This window comes from Nelumbo nucifera, chromosome 4 (genome assembly GCF_055504915.1).
Source record: "Nelumbo nucifera cultivar China Antique chromosome 4, China Antique-T2T, whole genome shotgun sequence".
In the NCBI taxonomy this organism is placed as follows: Eukaryota; Viridiplantae; Streptophyta; class Magnoliopsida; order Proteales; family Nelumbonaceae; genus Nelumbo; species Nelumbo nucifera.
Genome location: NC_142652.1, coordinates 80,898,775 through 80,920,793, shown reverse-complemented (window position 1 = coordinate 80,920,793; position 22,019 = coordinate 80,898,775). Strand labels below are relative to the sequence as shown.

Here is a 22,019-nt window from a genome sequence, read left to right as displayed (position 1 = left end):
CTCTCTCTCTCTCCCTCTCTCTCTCTCTCTCTATATATATATATATATATATATATATATAACAATGTATATATGGATTTTTGACAAAGCCCAAGAAGCTTGAGAATGACCATTCTGTCAGGGTTTAAAGAATGTCAGCTAGTTCTCTGTTTAGGTTCCATCTAGAGTTCGGAAAACTTAGATGATCAATGCCTTTATGTGTGGAATTCAGAAAAAGGTTTAAAAATCAAAAGCTAAAACAATTTAAAAATGCAAAAGTCAGAAAAATAAGGTCAAATATGTTTCTCTTGATTGCATAAGTTATAATGTGTGAGAACAATCTCTATTTACCAAATTCAGATGCCCTATGTGGACTTTAGCACATTTGTTCTTTGTCAACATCCTAGCTCCTGTTTTTGCAACTTATCCTCTAAAAATATTCAGAATGGATCTAAAAATAACCTATTACTCAATGTTCTGATGGGGAAACTTAGAAGGCTTATAGATTTATTATTTCTAACCCATCATTCTTCTGGAAATGATTTTTTTTTTTGTTTCTTCTTTTACTTTTTTTCTTTTATTGAGGGACCAAGCTTTTTGGCACTTTTCCAGGTAATTTGGATGGCTTCATGGTTTAACAACATGATCTAACATCTCTTTCTAAATATGATCACTTTGTGTGCTCTATTGGATTATTTGTACCTGAACCTAGTTTTTGAGTTCAGACAACCATCCAAACAGTTCAATCGTGTATATTAGACCAGTTCTCACTTCTGAAATGTTAGTGCATAGGACCTCTTGGGAATTAGATTCCCAAACTGACCAATGGATGAGTTTACTAAATGGAGATGACTTGTTGCAAATGCTCACAACTTAACTTTCCAGTCCCAGATGAATATTGGCATAGACTGTTGGATATAAAATCTTGTGTTCCAGGATCTAAAATGGACTTTAGGCTTGACATCAGAGCTAGGATGTGTATGACTAATGAAGAGCATGACTTCAAAATTCTCCCAGATGAATATCGACATAGACTGTCGGATATAAAATCTTTTGTGTTCCAGGATCTAAAATGGATTTCAGGCTTGACATCAGAGCTAGGATGTGTCTGACTAATGGAGAGCATGACTTCAAAATTCTCCCTCCAGAATTTAAGTGTTAATGACGGGAAAGGGGAAATGATATTGCTTGGAATAACTTCAAATTCTATTCCAACTACTCGTGTTCAGGATGCTTTGTGCTTTTGTATTGGAGAAAGATGTTATTGTTTTCTGTGGTTGCAAATTATGCATTGATGGAGTTATCAAGATTTTGGGTTTCATTGAATATGAGATCGTAATTTATGGAAATGCTTTCTTGATATTCTGTTCATGTATTTTGGAGTCATGTTGATTTTGTCTTCGGTTTTATTTGCCATTATTTGCTTATTATTTTGATTCAAATAGTTGTTTAACACCAGAAGCTAACTTCTTATACTTTACCCAGAGAATTTTCAAACAGCTTACCAATCCATTCATCTTGTTGGTTCTGTTTTCACTCCTTATCTTCAGCTTCTTTTATTAATTCTTCTGCGCAAATTGCCTATATCCCAATCTTCTTGCTTTCATTCTTTATGCCAGCTTGACTCATCTAAGTTATTCTGATGGCTGTTCACGACTCGGCTTATAGATGTATTGATCTTTGTTACCTGTTTTGATTTTGTCAGGACCTTGAACCAACTATTTCATATCTTCCACCAAAAGAGATGAAGTTGGTCCATGATGCTTTGAAGGTAGATCCTTTGTAGAGTTTACCATCGACAATTTTATTGCTACTTCTTGCATGCCATCTTTCGTAATGTGCTTATACCTTTTGGTTATTTGATTTGGGCAGCTAGCTTTTGAGGCTCATGATGGTCAAAAAAGACGAAGTGGAGAACCCTTTATTATTCATCCTGTTGAAGTTGCACGTATTCTCGGAGAACTTGTAAAGTTCACAAATTTTATGACAAATACTTTTTCTTTTAAAAGAATGTCAATTTTTCAAACAATATGATCACTTAATTTCTTAAGAGGTTTCCTGCCTAGTTTTTGTTGTGATCTGTGATATAGACCATCATTAGCTCTTTTTTCCAGGAATTGGACTGGGAATCCATTGCTGCTGGATTATTACATGACACAGTTGAAGACACAAATGTTGTTACTTTTGAAAGAATTGAGGAGGAGTTTGGTGCCACTGTACGCCATATTGTTGAAGGAGAGACTAAGGTACTTTTTTTATTTGTTGGTAATTGCTCACATCCAGCTTCTGTTTGTTTGTTGGCTCTATAGTTTGTGTGTGATCTGCTTTGAAATAAACTCAGAATAAGGAGAAGAAAGGAAGAAAAGGGTTCAAGCAGGGAGATCAATTTGATCTCTCTTAACTATCACTCAACTTTTATTAACATTATAATTAAATGTAAAATTACATTAATGCCCACTTAAGTAATAAAAGAAATATATTAATGCCATCTATAACCTACAGTACAGCACACATATGACTTCTAATATTCCCTCTCTCAAGTTGGAACATAAATGTCATGGAGCTCCAACTTGTTATAGATGTAATCCATCCTTGGCCAGCTCAAACTTTTAGTGAAGAGGTCGGCTAACTATTCTTCTGACTTCACATAAGGTGTGACAATGTCCCCACTTGTGACCTTTTCCCGCACAAAGTGACAATCCACTTCTATGTGCTTAGTTCTTTCATGGAACACTGGAATGTGAATTGCCACCTGATTGTAACAAAATAAACTTATGGGCTCAGAGATAATCCAACTTCTTGAAGATTAATGTGGAGAGCCACAAGAAGAGCTATCTTATGGTCAGTTTGGGAAGAAAGGAATAATAGAATCTTTAAAGGAGTGGAGAAATCCAAGGAGGCAGTTGTAGAAAGGATAATTATTATGACTATTCATTGGTTGAAAACTTTGGATTTGTTTAAAGACTTCTCAGCTGAAGACATTTACAGGAATTGGGAAGTGGTGGCTTCTACAACTTCCATGAAACCTGTTGAAGTTCGGCCTGCCCTAGAAGTCTGTTTTGTTTGTTAGTTGAAAAGTAAAGTAAACAGCAAGAAGGAAGAGAGGAAAGAAGAAGGAAGAAAGAGGAAGAAGAAGAGAAAAGGTCTGGCTCGAATTAGGAAAAAAAGTCAACCCTAGTTTTGGCCAGACCTGTTATTATATTATTAATATAATTGGAAAAGACATAAGTGCCCTTATTTAAGTAAGAGGCACTCAAACTAACATAATAGTACACATCAGCATTCTCAACAGGTACAAAGACTGAAATACCCCTTCACTAACACTCCCCCTCAAGCTGGTGAGTATATATCATATAATCCCAGCTTGTTACATATGTAGTCCACTCTCCCCCGACTCAAACCTTTTGTAAACAAGTCTGCCCACTGGTTTCCCGTATTAACATATGCAGTCTCTATCACTCCATTCAGCACCTTCTCTCTCACAAAATGACAGTCAATTTCGATGTACTTGGTTCTTTTATGAAACACCGAATTGGAAGAGATATGAACCGCTGCCTGATTGTCACAATAGAGCTTCATTGGAGTACTGATGTCATATCCTATCTCCTGTAGAAGGTTCCTTAGCCACACTAATTCACAAGTAGTATGTGCCATAGCTCTATATTATGCCTTTGCACTGCTTCTCGCCATGACTGTCTGCTTCTTACTTTTCCACCTTACCAGGTTACCCCCCAAAAAGGTGCAATAGCCTGTGGTAGACCGTCTATCAGACATAGAACCTGCCCAATCAGCATCGGTGTATCCTTCTACTTCCAATTTTTCGCCACTTTTGTACAGCAGACCACGACCAGGAGCTCCTTTCAAGTACCTCACAATCCTTAGCACTGCATTCCAATGTGGGACCAAAGGTTTCTGCATGAACTGACTCACCACACTAACCGCAAATGAAATATCTGGCCGAGTAATGGTTAGGTAGTTTAGTTTGCCTATAAGTCGTTGGTATCTGCTAGGGTCTTCAAATACTTCACCTATATCATTGCTCAACCTCGTATTTGTTTCCATAGGTGTCTCAGTCGGATTAGTACCCAACAAACCTGTTTCTTCCAGTAAATCAAGTACATATTTCCTCTGACACAAATTAATGCCATGCTTAGATCTTGCTACCTCTATGCCCAAAAGGTATTTCAATTTGCCAAGGTCCTTTGTCTGAAAGTGTTCCTATAGGAATGCCTTCAATCTGTCAATGCCCATTTTATCATTCCCAGTCACAACGATATCATCTACATACACCACCAGTAGTATTTTGCCTGTCGGAGAGTTATGACTGAAGACAAAGTGATCAACTTGGCACTGTTTCATACCAAACTTCTTGACCACCTCACTGAACCTACCAAACCATCCTCCCCTTGAGCAACAAACCCTGGTGGTTGCTCCATGTAGACCTCCTCGAGCAAATCACCATGCAAAAAGGCATTTTTGATATCTAGCTGATATAGAGGCCAATCATACATAGTTGCAAGGGAGATGACAACACAAACTGACCCTATCTTAGCAACCGGGGAGAATGTCTCTGTGTAGTCATTGCCATAGGTTTGGGAGTACCCTTTTGCAACCAGCCACGCCTTTAGGCGCTCAACACGACCATCTGGCAAGTACTTAACGGTATACACCCACTTACAACTGACAACCTGCTTCCCAAGAGGAAGAGCGGTGAGGTCCCAAGTGTGATTATGATGGAGGGCAGAGAGCTCTTCTTCCATAGCACGACACCACTCTAGAGAGGTAAGGGCTTTCTAGACATCCTTAGGAACAACCACTAAGGATAACAAAGAGATGAACTGGCGATGGGAGGCGGAGAGGTGAGTAAGGGAAACAAAATTGGAAATAGGGTGAAGGGTGCAGGTGCGTTTACCTTTCCGTAAGGCAATAGGAAGATCAAAGTCGGAGGCTGGTGTCGGATTTGGAGCTGGATCTGTCGACGGTGATGAAGTCGGAGGAGTTGCAGCCAGTACACGTGGGCGATGTGTATATACGTGACGGATAGGTGGACGGTCAACGGACGGCACCGGAGGCAAGGACGTAGGCATGACTGGAACTAGAGGAGGAGGATCAACCACAGGAAGGGGAAGATGAGGAGGTGATGTGGAGGAAGCAGCATCACCAGACCCCACGAACAACGGAGTAGACTCGAAGAAAGTAACATCAACACATACCAAGGAACGACGAGAACTGGGATGGTAACACTTGTACCCTTTCTGAGTCCAGGAATAGCCAAAGAAGATACACTTAAGGGATCATGCATCTAACTTGTTAGCCCCGGGACCTAGATTATGGACGAAGCAGACACACCCAAATACTTGAGGAGGAAGCGGAAACGGAGACATGTTGGGGAACAAGACACTAAAAGGAGAACGACCATCAAGAATAAACATGGGCATCCGATTAATTAAGAAACAAGAGGTGAGCATTGCATCACTTCAAAAGGGTTTGGGAACATTCATGTGGTGCATGAGTGAGCGTGCTGTTTCTACAAGATGTCGGTTCTTTCTCTCAGCAACCCCATTTTGTTGTGGGGTGTAGGCACATGAAGTTTGGTGTATAATGCCATGTTGGTTCAAGTATTCTTGAAAAGATGAAGACAAGTATTCACGGCCATTATCAGAACGGAAAATTTTGATGTGAACGCCAAATTGATTGCGGATCTCAACATAAAATTTCTGGAAGATGGCAAATAATTCACTTCTTTCTTTCATTAAATAGAGCCACATAATTCTTGAAAAGTCATCAACAAAAATGACAAAATATTTGTATCCATTATATGACATCACTTTATAAGGACCCCAAACATCTGAATGAATTATAGAAAAAGGACTCGACACACGGTTATCAACCCCAGAACTAAAGGGAACACGATGGTGTTTCCCAAATTGACACGACTCACAATCTAGAACAGAAAGTTGACTCAATGAAGGGACCAAAGACTTCAGCACTTTTAGCAAAGGATGACCAAATCTACAATGCCACTAGAGAGGAGAAATAGATGACTGAAGGGCCGTTGACGTTCTTCCACCACCATCAAGATAATACAGTCCACCGGCTTCATGCCCTCCACCAATCTTCACCTGTCTTGAGATCCTGAAAAACACACATAGAGGGGTAAAATGTAATGGAGCAATTAAGGGACTTGGTCAGCTTACTAACAGACATAAGATTAAATGGAAGCTTAGGTACATATAAAACAGAGGATAGGGATACAGGGTCTAGGTCAACATTACCAACACCACGAATAGATGATGTGAAGCTATTAGCAAGGGTAACAGATTGTGATGTTGAGCAATGAGTGAGAGATGAAAACACACTTGGAGTTCCCGTCATGTGATCGGAGGCTCCAGAGTCAATAATCCAAGGGTTGGGTGTGGATGCCAAACAAGCCATACCTGAGTGCGCAAAGGTAGCTGTGTTCTGCTGCGACGTGGATTGAACAAACCTTTCATACTCATCACGAGGAACACTCACCATCTCCTTGCCTGGACCATCTGAAGAGGTAGAAGGCATCTGGTCAGCTGACCGGTTCTCCTGTCTAAAGCTGGAACTGGTGTCACTAGTAATGGCATGGTTGGCCCATGTCGAGGGTGGACCATGTAAGTCATAGCAGTAGTTAATAGTATGTCCATCCAAATCACAATGAGTACACCTCTGTGGACCCGAGCCACGTCCTCTACCACGAGCTCCCCCTGAATCTCTACCTCCAGTACGACCACCACCACGGATATGTGTAGATCCACCACTACCACTCCGGCCATACACTGGACCACTACTGCCACCACGGCCAGGCTGGGCTCCTCGAGCCCCACTTCTGCCACCTCGACCTCTCGACACTGCAAATGCTGATTTATCTGAGATATTAGAGTTTTCCATAGATCCAATGGAAGTTCTCCGAAGACGAGCAAACACCTCCTCTAAAGATGGAAGGGCAGATCCTCCTAGTATCTGGGCTTGTACTGGTTCATACTCAGACTTCAGCCCCACTAGAAACCAAGTCACATCAAGCTGCTCTCTCTGTTGCTGTTGAACCTTGATATCAGAAGTGAGAGGATGATAGACATTTAAGTCATTACGGATATTTCTCATACTGGCATAGTACTCCTCAAGGCTCTGATTTCCCTGTTGCAGATTGAAGTATTCCTGATACAGTTGATATACCCTAGTTGTATTATCCTGACCAGAATACAATTTCTTAGCATGATCCCACACGGCTGTGTCAAGAAACATGAAGTTCACACTGATTCTGGGTTCCATACTGTTCCACAACCATGTGATGATCTGTGCATCTTCCTGTTCCCAGTCTTCGTACTCCTGAGAATTAGTGGGGGGTTTCTTCTCTCTTATGTGCTTTACCTTCTTTGCCTTCAGAAAAACCTCTACAGACTTGGCCCAAGGGACAAAATTCTCTCCATTCAGTTTAATGGAGGTCATTTGGACATTCAGGTAGTCAGTAGATATCATCACACTAGGTTTACTATCACTGTTATCTGCCATTGCCGTATTCCCTTATCACTGAATCCTGAGCACTACACACTGCACACTGCACACAGACACTTCACCGAAATCTGCACACTGATTTCAGCAATCATAAAGGCTGAAAGCCGTACTAGTAACACCACAAACCCTACTCTACAGCTACCGGAAGTTTCACCATTTAAGTAAACACTACTTCCCTTTGAATCACACACAAACCAGCATAAACCCTAGCATAAACCCTAGCATACTGCAATCTGAAAACCCATCATACGATCTGTACCACACCTCTAATGTGTTTCATAACAGAAATTATGCATAAAAAAAACTCCTTACCTCATCGCCTGAAGGCCAACCACACGAAGGAATGAAACACCACTGCACCACACGCACCAGCCCTACATTAAATAAGGGCACTTATGTCTTTTCCAATTATATTAATAATATAATAACAGGTCTGGCCGAAACTAGGGTTGACTTTTTTTCCTAATTCGAACCAGACCTTTTCTCTTCTTCTTCCTCTTTCTTCCTTCTTCTTTCCTCTCTTCCTTCTTGCTGTTTACTTTACTTTTCAGCTAACAAACAAAACAGACTTCTAGGGCAGGCCGAACTTCAACATGGTATCAGAGCCACATTAAACAAATCGGACTTGCTAGAATTCTGTTTTCTGCGCATTCGAACTAGGGTTTCTCTTGGATTTCTCAGCCGTTGGTTGGAGACTGGGAAAAGGGCTGAAAAGGAGTGATCGCCCTCTTCCCTTGGAGGTTTCTATGCCTCCAGTGGTGTCGTTGGTGATTGGTTGCTGTGGTTTCTAAACAAAACCTATTGTGCAGGAATTGTGGTCCCCACCAACACAACAAAGAGTTAAATTGAACTTTGATGGGAGTTCAAGAGGTAACTCGGGCCCTTCAGGTATAGGAGGAGTATTCAGAGATGAAAATGGCAGAATTGTGGCTTTGTTTTCAGGACCAATAGGAGTGGGGGACTCATTGAGAGCGGAGGTGATGGCCTTGCTTCAAGATATGCAAAACAGTTGGGGTTGCACCAAATTGAGATAGAGGGAGACTCTAAATTGTTGATTGAGTGGCTGCAATCTAGTAAGTTGGGAGCCTAGATTTATAGACAGCTCATAAGGGAAATCCTCAACATAACAAGGGAGATCGGTGCATGCTTCAAATGGACAAGGAGATCGGCTAATGGTTTAGCTGACACATTGGCTAAACAAGGGACTGTGAGGGAGAGTATGTTCTGGGCAGTTTTGTAAGAAAGATTACTAGGGGCCCACCACCTACTTAGGGGTTGACAGCTGTACTTAAATCTGGAAAGTTATTTTTAAGTTATATTAATGAAGTTACCGTTTCCAATAAAAAAAAAAATCCAACTTCTTGAAGTAATGTTTCAGCCATAGTAATTCACAAGTAGTATATGCCATAGCTCTATATTCTACTTCAACATTATTCCTAACAATCACGCTTTGCTTTGTACTCTTCCAAGTAATGAGGTTTCCTCCAAGGAATGTGCAATATCATGTGGTAGATTTCCTATCAATTGTGAATTCTGCTCAATATGCATCTGAATATCCCTCTAATGACTATTCTCCTCCTCTCTCCTCTCTTGTATAGTAAATAAACTAATAAACCAAGACCTGAGGCTCCCTTCATATAGTGTAATACCCTAATAACACTCTTCCAGTGATTAGTTCTGGGACTCTACATGAATTTATTTAACACTCCAACACTGAAGGATGTATCTAGCCTAGTAATGGTGAGAGCAAATTAATTTACCCACCAATTGTCTATATCTCCTTGGATCTTCCAAAAGTTCCCCCTCACCATTAGTTATCTTCATATTTGGATCCATAGGAGTTCAACTAGTTTTGCTCCTAGTAACCCTGTTTCTTCCAACAAATCCAAGACACACTTCATTTGTAACAAAAAAATTCCCCATTTTGATCTTGCTACTTCAATTCTCAGGAAATACTTTAGGGATTCCAAGTCTTTGGCTTAGAATTGCTACTATAGGAAGAGCTTAAGATCACAAATTCCCCATTTATCACTTCTTGTAATAACTATATCATCAACATAAATTGCTAGAATAATCTTCCTTGAAGGTGTATTTCTATTAAAAACCAAGTGATCAACACTACATTGATGTAGTCCAAACTTCTACACAACACTACTAAACCGACCAAACCAGGCGTACACACATGGAAATTGTTTTAGCCCATAAATTGTCTTCCGCTTGCACACTTTCCCTGCCTCCCTTCGAGCAATATACCCAGGAGGTTGCTCCATATGTACCTTTTCTTGAAGCTCACCATGAAATGCATTCTCAAACTGAAGTAATGACTAGTCAAATGAGCTGCCAAAGAAAGTAATTACTCATATGGACTCCATCTTAGCAACTGTAGTACATAATTGGCACCATTAAGTTTGATTGGAGTCATTTGTAGAGGCATGAGATCTGGCTTTATTATCCAGATTTAATTACACCACCCAACAAAGTCATAATTGAAAAGTCAATGTAGAGATACACCACATACCACTACAACTCTCTAGTTTTTGCTTTAAGCAACAGAAAACAACAGCATATAAGCATCAGACCTTCCTGAAATACCAAACATCAACCCCAGATTGAAAACTTCAATACAAATAATTCCAATCCTTCCTGAAAATTCAGTCAATCTCAAGAAACACCTAGAAACATTGCTGTTAATCTCAGACATAACAAAGAAAAGTGCTTCCACACTCCATTTGATCACCCAAACATAGCTAAAACAATAAGTCTCAACTCCTTATGCAGCCAACCTGAAACACACCCTGTATTGTCCCTCTTTCCTCTGCTGAATAGAGGGTAATCAGTACCTCACTGAAACAACAGTGACCAACTCATTCTGGGCCATGGAAATCTCCTCTCCTTAAAGCAATCAATCCACTTGAGCCGTTTATTGAAGAGCCAAAGATTCCCAGGTGGTCAACAGTGCTCTGATACCATGTGATCTGCTCTGATATAAACTCAGAATAAGGAGAAAAAAGGAAGAAAAATAACTCTAGAACAGAGTTAGAGAAGAGGAGAGGAGAGTAGAGAGGATGAAAGAAAAGGGTTCGAGCAGAGAGATCAATTTGATCTCTCCTAACTGCTGCCCAACTTTTATTAACATCAAAGTAAATGTAAAATTACAATAATTCCTGTTTTGGAATGGTAGAATACTGATTTGTTACATTCTATTGCCAATGGGCATATTTATACAGTAAGCTGCTGCAATAAATAGAAAGAAAGAAAAATAGAAAGAAAAGAAAATAGAAAGAAGAAAAAATAGAAAGAAGAGAAAATAGAAAGTACAAAAATAGAAAGAAAGAAATAGAAAGAAAAAACTTTCTAAATCAATCCTTCCACAATCCTAGGAATATATACAATTCTATTTTCAGATCTGAACTAGTAACCCCACGTTTTCCAACACTCCTCCTCAAGCTGGTGAATAGAGATCCTCCATTCTCAGCTTGGCTATAATTCTCCGAAAGTCTGTACTATTGAGCCCTTTAGTAAGTACATTGGCCAGTTGTCCTTTTGTAGACACATAGGGAGTGCAAATCAACTTGCTGTCTAGTTTCTCTTTTATAAAGTGTCAGTCAATTTCGATGTGCTTCGTCCTGTCATGTTGAACAGGATTGTGAGCAATATTGATGGCTGACTTGTTGTCACAATATAGTTTCATAGGCTCTTCTTGTGGAATCTTTAGGTCTTCTAAAATTATCTTCAACCAGAGTAATTTACACACTCCTTGTGCCATAGCCCTGAATTTTGCCTCTGCACTTGACCGAGCCACTACATTTTGCTTCTTATTCCTCCAAGTGACTAAGTTTCCTCCTAAGAAGGTACAGTAACCAGAAGTGGACCGTCTATCTACTGGAGATCCTGCATAATCGACATCTGTATATGCTTCAAGAGTCGGTCCTCCATTTCTTCTGAATAAAATTCCTTTTCCTGGATTGGCTTTCAAATAGTGCAAAATTCGATGAGCAGCCTGCAGATGAACTTCTTTAGGATTATGCATAAACTGACTTATTACACTTACAGCATATGCAATATCCGGTCGTGTATGTGCAAGATAAATGAGTTTTCCAACTAGTCTTTGGAACATCTCCTTGTCTACACTTGCATTCTCGTTGGCTTCTCCAAGTTTATGATTGGGATCTATAGGCGTGGAAGCTGGTTTACATGCCATATTTCCTGTTTCTCTCAAAAGATCAACAACATACTTTTGTTGAGAGATAAAGATGCATTGTTTAGAATGTGCAACTTCAATTCCGAGAAAATACTTTAGTCTCCCCAAGTCTTTTATCTCAAATTCTTTGGCAAGGCAGTTTTTCAATGCTTCCTTCTCCTTTTTATCATTCCCAGTAACGATTATATCATCCACATAGACTAATAGTGCAGTAACTCCCCTTGAGGCTGTGTGTTTGATAAACAATGTGTGGTCACCTTGAGTTTGCTTGTAACCTGTACTCAATACCTTCGTAAACCTTCCAAACCATGCTCTCGGAGATTGTTTGAGACCGTATAGTGCTTTCTTCAATCGACAAACTTTGTTCCCTTTAATGCCTTTTCCAAAACTCGGTGGAATGTCCATGTATATCTCCTCTTCTAGATCACCATGGAGAAACACATTTTTTACATCAAACTGTTGCAAATCCCAATTATAGTTAGCAGCCAACGACAGTAACACCCTTACTGTATTCATTTTAGCTACTGGGGCAAAAGTCTCCTGAGAATCTACCCCATAAGTCTGTGTATATCTCTTGGCTACCAGGCGTGCTTTGTACCTTTCTAATGACCCATCAGATTTGTACCTAATTGTGAACACCCATTTACAACCTACCGTCTTCTTGTTTCTTGGTAGATCCACAACTTCCCATGTGTTGTTTTTTTCTAATGCCTCCATTTCCACTCTCATGGCTTTTCTCTACTCCTTATTAGAAAGTGCCTCGGCTAGAGTATTAGGAATTGGAATGGTGTTAAGGTTGGCTAGAAAACTTTTATGGGATTTAGAGAATCTTTGGAATGATACATATTTGGCTAAAGGGTACAATGGGCGTTTGGTACATTCTCTGGTTCCTTTTCTCAATGCAATAGGTAGGTCATACTCATACTCAGACTATGAAGGTGTAGGTTCAGGATCTAAACATCCCTCAGTTCTAGGATTAGGAGTTGAATCTTGGACTTGCACAGGTTGAGAATCTGGATTTTTCCTCCTAGAGTAAACCTGCATATATCTCACATTATCATGCACATCATTCGTGGGGTTAACAGTGTCCGAATTTGGTTCAATGGTTGGGTTGTTTGACTCTTGTTGAGACTCGGGAATGTGGGGCTCAGAGGAATGTGACTCAGAGGGATGTGATTCTTGACGATTGAATGTCTGTGAGGAGGGTAATACATCTAGGGAGAGTAGATCCGAGGCCTTATCTTCCATTAATGAGGGCTCCCCCTGAAGATAAGGTTGAGTGAAAAAAGATTTTCCTTCCTCAAATGTGACATCGATGGAGGTGTAGAATTTTCTGGTGGCTGGATGATAACATTTATAACCTTTCTGAGTTGGGGAATATCCCAAGAAGACACACCTGATTGCTCGTGGGTCTAATTTTCCCTTATTATGGACATGAACAAAGGTAGTGCAGCCAAAAATTCTTGGTGTGAGATTATTTGAGGCTCGAATATCAGGGTAAAATTGAGAAAGAACTTGTATTGGGCTTCGGTTGTCAAGAACTTTAGATGGTAGTCTATTTATGGTGTAGGCAGCAGTAAGGACAGCTTGCCCCCAATATTGTTTTGGCACCTGATTTTGAAAGAGAAAGGCTCGGGTGGTTTGCAAAAGATGGCCATTTTTTCTCTCAGCTACTCCATTCTATTGGGGAGTGTTAACACAGGAGGATTCATGCACAATACCTTCTTTCTGAAAAAATGGGGACAAATTCTGATTAAAATAATATCAAGCATTATCAGATCGAAACCATTTAATTCTCACACCAAATTGAGTTTGGACCATGTTATGAAAGTTGGGAAGAATCGTACCCACATCAGATTTAGACTTAAGAAGAAAAATCCATGTGACCCTAGTGCAATCATCAATAAAGGTGACGAACCATCTTGAACCAGTAATGTTGGGAATTTGAGAAGGGCCTCATATATCCGAATGAATCAAATAAAAAGGAGTTGAAGATCTTTTATTGCTGATTGAGAAAGAAACCCTTTTGTGCTTAGCAAATTCACAAACATCACAATGAAAGGTTTCAACATCAATTCCTTTAAACAGGGAATGAAGCATTGTTTTTAAAATAGGAAATGAAGGATGACCAAAACGGAAATGATGACGCCAAATTAAATCTTTATTGGAGGTAGATAAGAATGACTCGTGTGTGACATGCATAACAGTGTGAGATGATTTGTTGGTTGCTTCAAGGTAGTAGAGTCCATCTCTTTCCTTAGCAAGTCCAATCTTCTTCCCCGAAACCTGGTCCTGAAATACACAGTAAGAAGGGAAGAACACAACATTGCAGTTCACATCCTGGGTGAGTTTATGTATAGAGATAAGGCTAGTGGATAACTTAGGAACATGAAGCACATTTTTAAGTAATAGGGATGGAGTAATTTGAATATTCCCAATCCCTGCCACTGTGGTGAAAGAACCATCAGCAACAGAAATTTTTCTATTACTAGGACAGGGTGTATAGGTGAGAAAATGTAGTGAAGAGGGTGTCATGTGGTCAATAGCTCCAAAATCAAGAATACATGGAAAAACACTAGCCGAGGCATGTAATCCTAGAGATAAAGACTCACCTGAGAGAGCAAGAGAGGTAGAACCACTTCCTGGTTTCAAGGATTTCAGTAAGCACCTTAGCCTTTCAATTTCTTCATCATTAAATGGTCCCTAACTTGAGTGTTCTTGCTGCGGGGTTGTGGAGACATTATGGGCCTGTTGAACTCCTTTTGAAACTCCTCGATTTCCCCATTCCTTGCTGGATGTGGGAGGTTTCCCATGAAGTTTCCAGCACCGATCTTTCGTGTGTCTGGGCTTCTTGCAATAGGTGCACCAGGGGTTATCGTTAGAGTCACTGGTGGTTGTGTCACGAGCCAAGTTGTGATTGTTCTCACCCTTTGAACCACTGTAACTTCCTCCCCTTGCCACCATGGCTGAGCCTTCGGGATCTTTAGGCTCAAGCATGATTCCACGATGGCTTTCCTCAACTCTGACAAGGGCTATGACTTCATTCAATGGAGGCACTTCTTCTTTGCCAAGAATTTGTATTCGGACCTGATCAAATTCAGCATTCAGTCCGACCAAAAAATCATACACCCTATCTCTTTCAATAAAATTCTTCAAGATCACAGCATCATCTGCACACTTTGTCTCAAGAACCTGATAATGATCAAGCTCATGCCATAAATTTTGCAGCAGATTTGCATACTCTGTAACACTCCTACTCCCTTGTTTGGCCGCCACAGTTTTCACTTTGACCTCATAGACACGAGCAATGTCATGGGCTTTGGAATAGGTTTGTCGGACAGCATCCCAAATAGCCTTTGCAGAGGGAAGAAACATACAAGTATCACTGATCTCGGGTGTCATTGAACTCCACAACCATGACATAATCATGGAGTCCTCTTCGTCCCAAGCATCAAAATTTGGCTCGCCCAACCTTGGTCCTGTTCCAAGGAGGTGACTAATTTTTCCTTTTCCCTTCAAATAGGTACGCACTAGTTGTGACCACTTCAAGTAATTCTGGCCATTCAGTCTATATGTTGCCTGAATATTCTGCAAATCACTGAGGATGAGAATTTGTTGCTCTTTCATCGGTTTGGACGGGAGCACTTGTTGCAGTCATGTCAGACATTGTTAATGGAGGAAAAATAAGGCCAGCAGGAAAGGAGAATAAATGAACACTTCTGGTTACAGATCAACACTGAAGGCCAGAAGAGAAAAACACAAAAAACTGGCAATGAAGGCCGAAAAAATCTCAAGGTTGACAAACCTAGAGCTCTGATACCATGTTTTGGAATGGTAGAATACTGATTTGTTACATTCTATTGCCAATGGGCATATTTATACAATAAGCTGCTGCAATAAATAGAAAGAAAAGAAAATAGAAAGAAGAAAAAATAGAAAGAAGAAAAAATAGAAAGAAGAGAAAATAGAAAGTACAAAAATAGAAAGAAAGAATTAGAAAGAAAAAACTTTCTAAATCAATCCTTCCACAATCCTAGGAATATATACAATTCTATTTTCAGATCTGAACCAGTAACCCCACGTTTTCCAACAATTCCCCACTTGAGTAATAAAAGAAATATATAATTGCCATTTATATCCTACAGTTCATCACACATATGACTTCTAACAACTTGGATAAGTTTCTAAAAATTGGGTTGATATCCTTGGTCTTTGTAATTCAGGTATCCAAACTGGGTAAACTTCAATATAAAAATGAGAACAGTACAGCCCAGGATGTAAAAGCTGATGACCTGCAGCAGATGTTTCTAGCCATGACAGAAGAGGTGATTTTCTTTATTTTTTCTCCTTCATTTATTGTATTTGTATCTATTTATAGAAAATGTATTTGTATCAATCAACAATAGGACCACCTCTGTTGGCCATTAATCCAGAAACCTTTTTCAGGTTCGGGTAATTATTGTCAAACTAGCTGACAGGTTACATAATATGCGTACACTTTCATATATGCCTCCACATAAGCAGGTATTACCATCCTCAATTTTGATGCCAATGTGCTGTCTAGTAGTATTGTTTCTAAAGTTGATATCTTGCTGTTTGTAGTCCAGTATTGCATTGGAGACATTGCAGGTTTTTGCCCCCCTGGCCAAGTTACTGGGAATGTACCAAATTAAGGTTTGAGCCCTTAAACCACATCTTAGAAAGACAAGTGCCTATCTTTTGCTTTTGAGTTCTAGATTGGCTTCCATGCTCACATCCAATCCTGCAAATTTATGCTGATAATATTTTTGTCATTAACCTGTTGTGATCATCCAGTCATAATTTGAGATCAGTATCCTACTGCACAACTGATTCTATAGTCCTCCCTCTCTTTTAAATTTTGACCATCCTAGGTTATAATAATACATTAAGAAATACCCACTCCACCATTGCTTTATCTACTTGTATAATGGTGAATTCTGGCTTCAGGTCCTTGGAAAAGTATCTGATACTGTTGTACCAGGGCATTAAGCTATTTTCTTTAATGTTGGTCTCGGTTTTACTGAATTCAATATTTTTTTTTGATAAATAAATGAACCTTTTATTAATTTGGAAATGTTAGCACATACAAGCAGCCTTCGGAGAGGCACGAGCTGTGATCTCTCCACTAAAGAAGAAAACAAAAGCAATAAGTTACAGTTGTGCCTAATACAAAACTTCCCTAGCTGCCCCTTGCTTGGCTAGATAGTCCGCCATAGCATTTGCTGATCTCCCAACCCATTGTATTCTTAGGTCCATGTTTCTTGTCAGCATCTTAAACTTTTAGTTTCATTCCTGAAGCACCAAACTACTGACTCTGGGTCCTGCAACCAGCTTATTACAACCTTTGAGTCACCTTCAACTATTAGCTGTTCCACCCGTAATTGGGCTGCAAACTGTACACCTTGCAGGGCAGCTAACATTTCTGCTCTAGTAGTCTCCCACTCCTAAAGGACCTGAGAAGATAATTATCACATTCCCGACTTCATTCCTCAATACCCCACCTAACCCAGAAGGGCCTGGGTTTTACTGAATTCAATATTGAACATATAAAGCTGTAAAATTTCCTTCCCTTGCCATCTGTCTTGAACCATAAAATTTATCATGTCTTTCACATTGCGGTTACCTATTTATCTTGTATTCCTTTGTACCTGCTTCATGATTTTCTTTTCTGGTCAGAGAAATTTCAACTTTTTAAACATATATGTTGTGATGACTTGCTGCAGTCAGAACTGGAGAATTTATCTTTCATGTACATGAATGCCCATGATTATGCTAATGTTAAGAGAAGAGTCGCTGACCTTTATAAAGAGCATGAAAAGGAACTCTTGGAGGTATTATTTGTATTGCTATCAACAAGGTTTTAATGTTTAATATCAGGACCAGGAAGATGTTAAATCCCAAGTATTATCCAATCATTCTGGGTTATGGTTTTCTTGTTGATGAACTCCTTTTTCCTTGTTCCAGGCAAAGAGAATTCTAACAAAGAAAATTGAGGATGATCAGTTCTTGGATCTTATGACTGTAAAAACAGAAGTCCGCTCTGTATGTAAGGAACTTTACAGGTTAAGAAATATTCCTCAGCTCTATTTCTTTATATGCTTTAAAACTAATTTTGGCCTACTTAGTGAAAAAAAAACCCACCCCTTAATCTCCTGTAATGTGTAATATGTAATATCCCCCAAAAAATGCTGATAGCCACAATCTATGCTAAAGTTGTTACTATAAGGTTGTTGTAGGGTTTGCATGATATGCTACCAAATAAATGGGATGTTCAGAATCTTCAGATGGTTAATTGTGCTAGGAGACAACTTGTAACTTCAAGTTTGACGTAATCATTTTATACATCATATGAGACATGATGAATGCATTTTTTCATGTATCTGTACCAAACGGTGGATATACAATTTGCCAAATATAACTGAGTGGTTACATGTCATCAGTTAGGAATATTCCTAAGATAGTTTAGCTATTGCCAAATAAAAGGCTAGGAGTTAAGGACACGATCATGAAATTTCAAGAGACTTTACACCTTCAGGAACTTTATCAAGTTCAGTAGTAGTGTTTTAATACTTTGGAGAAATTGGAAGTCTGATTAGTCATGACTCAGAGAAACTGATCTACTAATATATTCTATAATAATCATGAAATGTAAAACAGGTGTATTTGAGTGAGGAAACTAAATTAGATTTGATTTGTTACTAATGGATCTGTAGTGAATTTTTATTTACCTGTTTTTCTGAATAAGAGGCTAGCAGCATGCTTGAAGGGGAAGCCCTCTTGTCTGAGGGCTTTGCTTTAATATATAAAAGCCATTACCCAATTTTGGGTCTTGGGAGGGGTGGACTGGATACAGACCTAAACTTTGGCTTTTTTTCTTTTTTTTTTTTTGCATAAAGTGGCTGCTCAGACTCGAACGTACGTTCTCACACTTGCCAGCTAGAGATTTTACCATTACACCAAGCAATGGCCCCTAGATTTTACCATTATATATATATATATATATATATATATATATATATATATATATAATTCAAATCGGCATTATAAATATCATGCAAACTCTTTTGACAATTTAATACAATCTTTCCTTCAAGTGTTGCTGTATGGTGATTCCATGATTAACGGTTTGATCCCATTTATATTTTCTAATAAATCAAGAGTAGCACAGTTTATCCCTTGTGCAGGATCTAGAGTTAAGACTTTTAATATTATCTTTTCTCTCCCTCTAAACCCATAATTGCATGGCAATTCTGCATCTACCACTTCTCTCATTTGTATATAGAAAAGAAGAAATAAAAGAGAATGGCTAATCATCATTTTATATAAAAAAAATCAATCTTAAGAAGTTGTTTCATTTCGTTTATATCACCCAGAAACTGCATTATTGGCTAGTTATCAATAACCCTTCTATGCTTTGTGACATGAGTCATTAAAGTCATCGTCTTCAAGTGTTTTCCCTGAGCTTTCCCTTATGGTTTAAGCTTCATGCTTCTCTTGCAACACTGTGTAGAGAGACTAGGCCGAATGGGCCCTAATATATATATATATATTTTTATGTTTAAGTAATGTTATATCTGTTTTATGTGTTAATGGGCCTGTTAACCTCTTTTTAAGTTCTTTTAAGTTACTGCTTTGCTGACCGCCCACTTAAAGAGCAGACTTATAATTAGCATGATTAATTAAGTTTAATAAAAGATTAGTGAAGGGAGAGAGAACCATCAAACTCTCTTCTTCTTCTTCTCTGTCTTCTTCTATTTAGTGGTGGCAATTGGGTGGGTTGGGTTGGGTTGGGTTTGGTTTGGGTTGAGTTTCAACCCAACCCATTTAACTCGCCAACCCGTCAATGACCCAGTTATATAAAATTAAATGGGTTGGGTTCAACCCAAACCCGCCCAAACCCATTAATCTTATATTTATGTACTTAAAACAAAAAATTAACTCCTTTTTAACAAATAAGTTAGTCATAGCTTAGTGGTAATAGTAGTTGCTATTTACACAAGTGGTGAAGGTTCAAATTACATTACATGCATGTTATTTTTATACAAGCAGTAAAGCCATTTAACTATGTTCGGGTTTCGGATTTGACAAACCACATAGGTTCAAACCGGTCAGACCAACTTGAACTATCTAATTAGATTGTCTTCGAGGTAATCGCATCAAGTTCAAGAGTGGTTGAACCATTTAGATCCGGATCAGTCTGGTCGGACAAAACCCGATCGGACTGGTTCAGTCCAGTTGGACCAGACCCCGACCCGATTGGACCGGTTCAGTTCGGTCATGCTAGATCCTGACTGGGACAGTTCAATTTGGTCAGACCAGACCGGACCGGTTTAGTCAAATGGTGGATTGACTTGGGTCGGCTCATATCAGGTTTGTGCACGGGTTTGGGGCCAAACCAATTGGCCCGAAGCGGGTCAAAAGAAGTAAATTGGGCTGGGACAGATTCGGGTCGGGTTGTACAGATATGAACCAAATTGGGCAAAGCAAGCGGGGCGGTTTAGGGTTCGGACCCCACCCGGTCCGACCCGTTTCGGATTTGGGTCGACCCGGGCAGTTTGAATAATGGTTGGACCGGACGACCCAAACCAGGCAAAGCAAGCGGTATCAAGCCATCCCATCCAAGGTCTATTTTGGATTCGAGTCGACTCGGATTGGTATGTGTTGGATCGGGTCAGACCGCGTTGAACTGGTCCGGACTTGGGTCAAATTGATTTGGATTTATGTTGGGTGAATGTGTTGATTTAAGACAACTAAATTTAGTCAATAATTAATAGAAAATTAATGCATTAATTATAAATTATTTAATTCAAATGAAGAAAATAAGAAAAAGGCTAAGGAATTAATACTAATGTCTATAATGGTTAACAACGGTTATCCACAACCCAACCCAACCCAACCCATTTAAATGGGCGGGACCGGCGGGTTGGGTGACGGGTTGATCACACAACCCGCCAAGTAAATGGGCGGGTTAGATACTGGGTGGGTTGGGTGGGTTCAGCGGGTTGGGTGAAAAATTGCCACTCCTACTTCTATTCTATTGTAACCTTACTTTCACTCTCACTTTTGTTATTTCTTTTATCAGTTTTATATCAGATTTGAAGGACAGACTCACATCTTGGTACCAAAGCTGTTCTTCCTCCACTTTTCTTTTTCTTTTTTTTCCCATACACCCTACGGTTAGAAGAGTGTATGGAGAGATAAGTTGCTGATCAGTCAGAGGACTATTTGCCTAATTGGTAAAGGGTTTGGAGAGTTAGAATCTAGCCATAAATTGCTAGGAATTGAAACTGTATTTTTTCTGCTCAAAACCCTAGCCGACTAGAGAGATTTCAAGTTACAGGTTAAGGAGAAGGATTGAGTGTGGCGCTTAGGGCTTGGGAGGTGTATTTTGATCCCCGGAAGTGTGCGTTGAGATTTGAAGGAGGTTGGGAAGCTCTGGTAGGAGCGGCAACTTCTCTCTTCCTCTCCGATAGTCGGGTGTAGTGAAACCCTAGCTTTATAATCTCCAGGTACTATACTGACCCCAGTTAGGTCCATAAAGACTGAAAAACTAGTTTTTTAATTTTTGTTTGATCAATGGAGCAATTTGAAAGTGAAATGAAACAAATGCCGAGGCACAATCCACAATTAAACTAGATTAGTGTGGCCATAATTAAACTAGATGGAACCAATTATCTAGCCTGGGCACAATCCATACGGATTTATGTTTGCAGTTGAGGTAAACTAGGGTATCTCACAAGTAATAAGGTGAAACCTGCAGAGACAGACCCTGCGTATGAGAAATGGATGCAGGAGAACTACATAGCGATTGGGTGGTTGGTCAACTCTATGCAGACCCATATAAGTTAGCGTTACCTCTAGATGACCTCAGCCAAGGAGATTTGGGACAGTCCCATCACTACTGAGGTAACAGGTCAACCTTCGTCTGACCCACCTACTACCTTCCCAAATCTTGACCTTCCTATTGCCCTTTGCAAAGGCAAGCAGATAGTGTACAACACGTATTTCTAAACATTTGTCCTACAACCTTTTATCCCCTACCTATTATTATTTTCTTGCCTTTGTTTCTACCCATGTGATTCCCAGGTCTATACGAGAAGCCTTGTCCAAACTTGAATGAAGGGATGCTATGATGACTGAGCTAGATACTTTGCATGAGAACCATACCTAGGATATTGTGGACTTGCCTAAAGGGAAGGAACCAGCGGGTTGTAAATGGGTATTCACTATCAAATATCATTCTGATGGCACTATTGAGTGGTTTAAGAATCGATTG

The 22,019-nt window shown here is 39.6% G+C and overlaps 1 protein-coding gene across 6 annotated transcripts in view; it reads left to right on the top strand.

Moving 5' to 3' along the window:
* LOC104606209 (putative GTP diphosphokinase RSH1, chloroplastic) overlaps positions 1–22,019 on the top strand; it is a 41,122-nt gene that overhangs the window by 8,017 nt on the left and 11,086 nt on the right. For all 6 annotated transcript variants that reach the window (XM_010271302.3, XM_088903122.1, XM_088903123.1 and 3 more), the window contains exons 4-11: positions 1,685–1,750; positions 1,852–1,944; positions 2,094–2,225; positions 15,946–16,047; positions 16,169–16,246; positions 16,325–16,396; positions 17,467–17,574; positions 17,708–17,805. In XM_010271302.3, the coding sequence (XP_010269604.1) occupies positions 1,685–1,750; positions 1,852–1,944; positions 2,094–2,225; positions 15,946–16,047; positions 16,169–16,246; positions 16,325–16,396; positions 17,467–17,574; positions 17,708–17,805 (749 nt within the window). The remainder of the gene's footprint in view (positions 1–1,684; positions 1,751–1,851; positions 1,945–2,093; positions 2,226–15,945; positions 16,048–16,168; positions 16,247–16,324; positions 16,397–17,466; positions 17,575–17,707; positions 17,806–22,019) is intronic.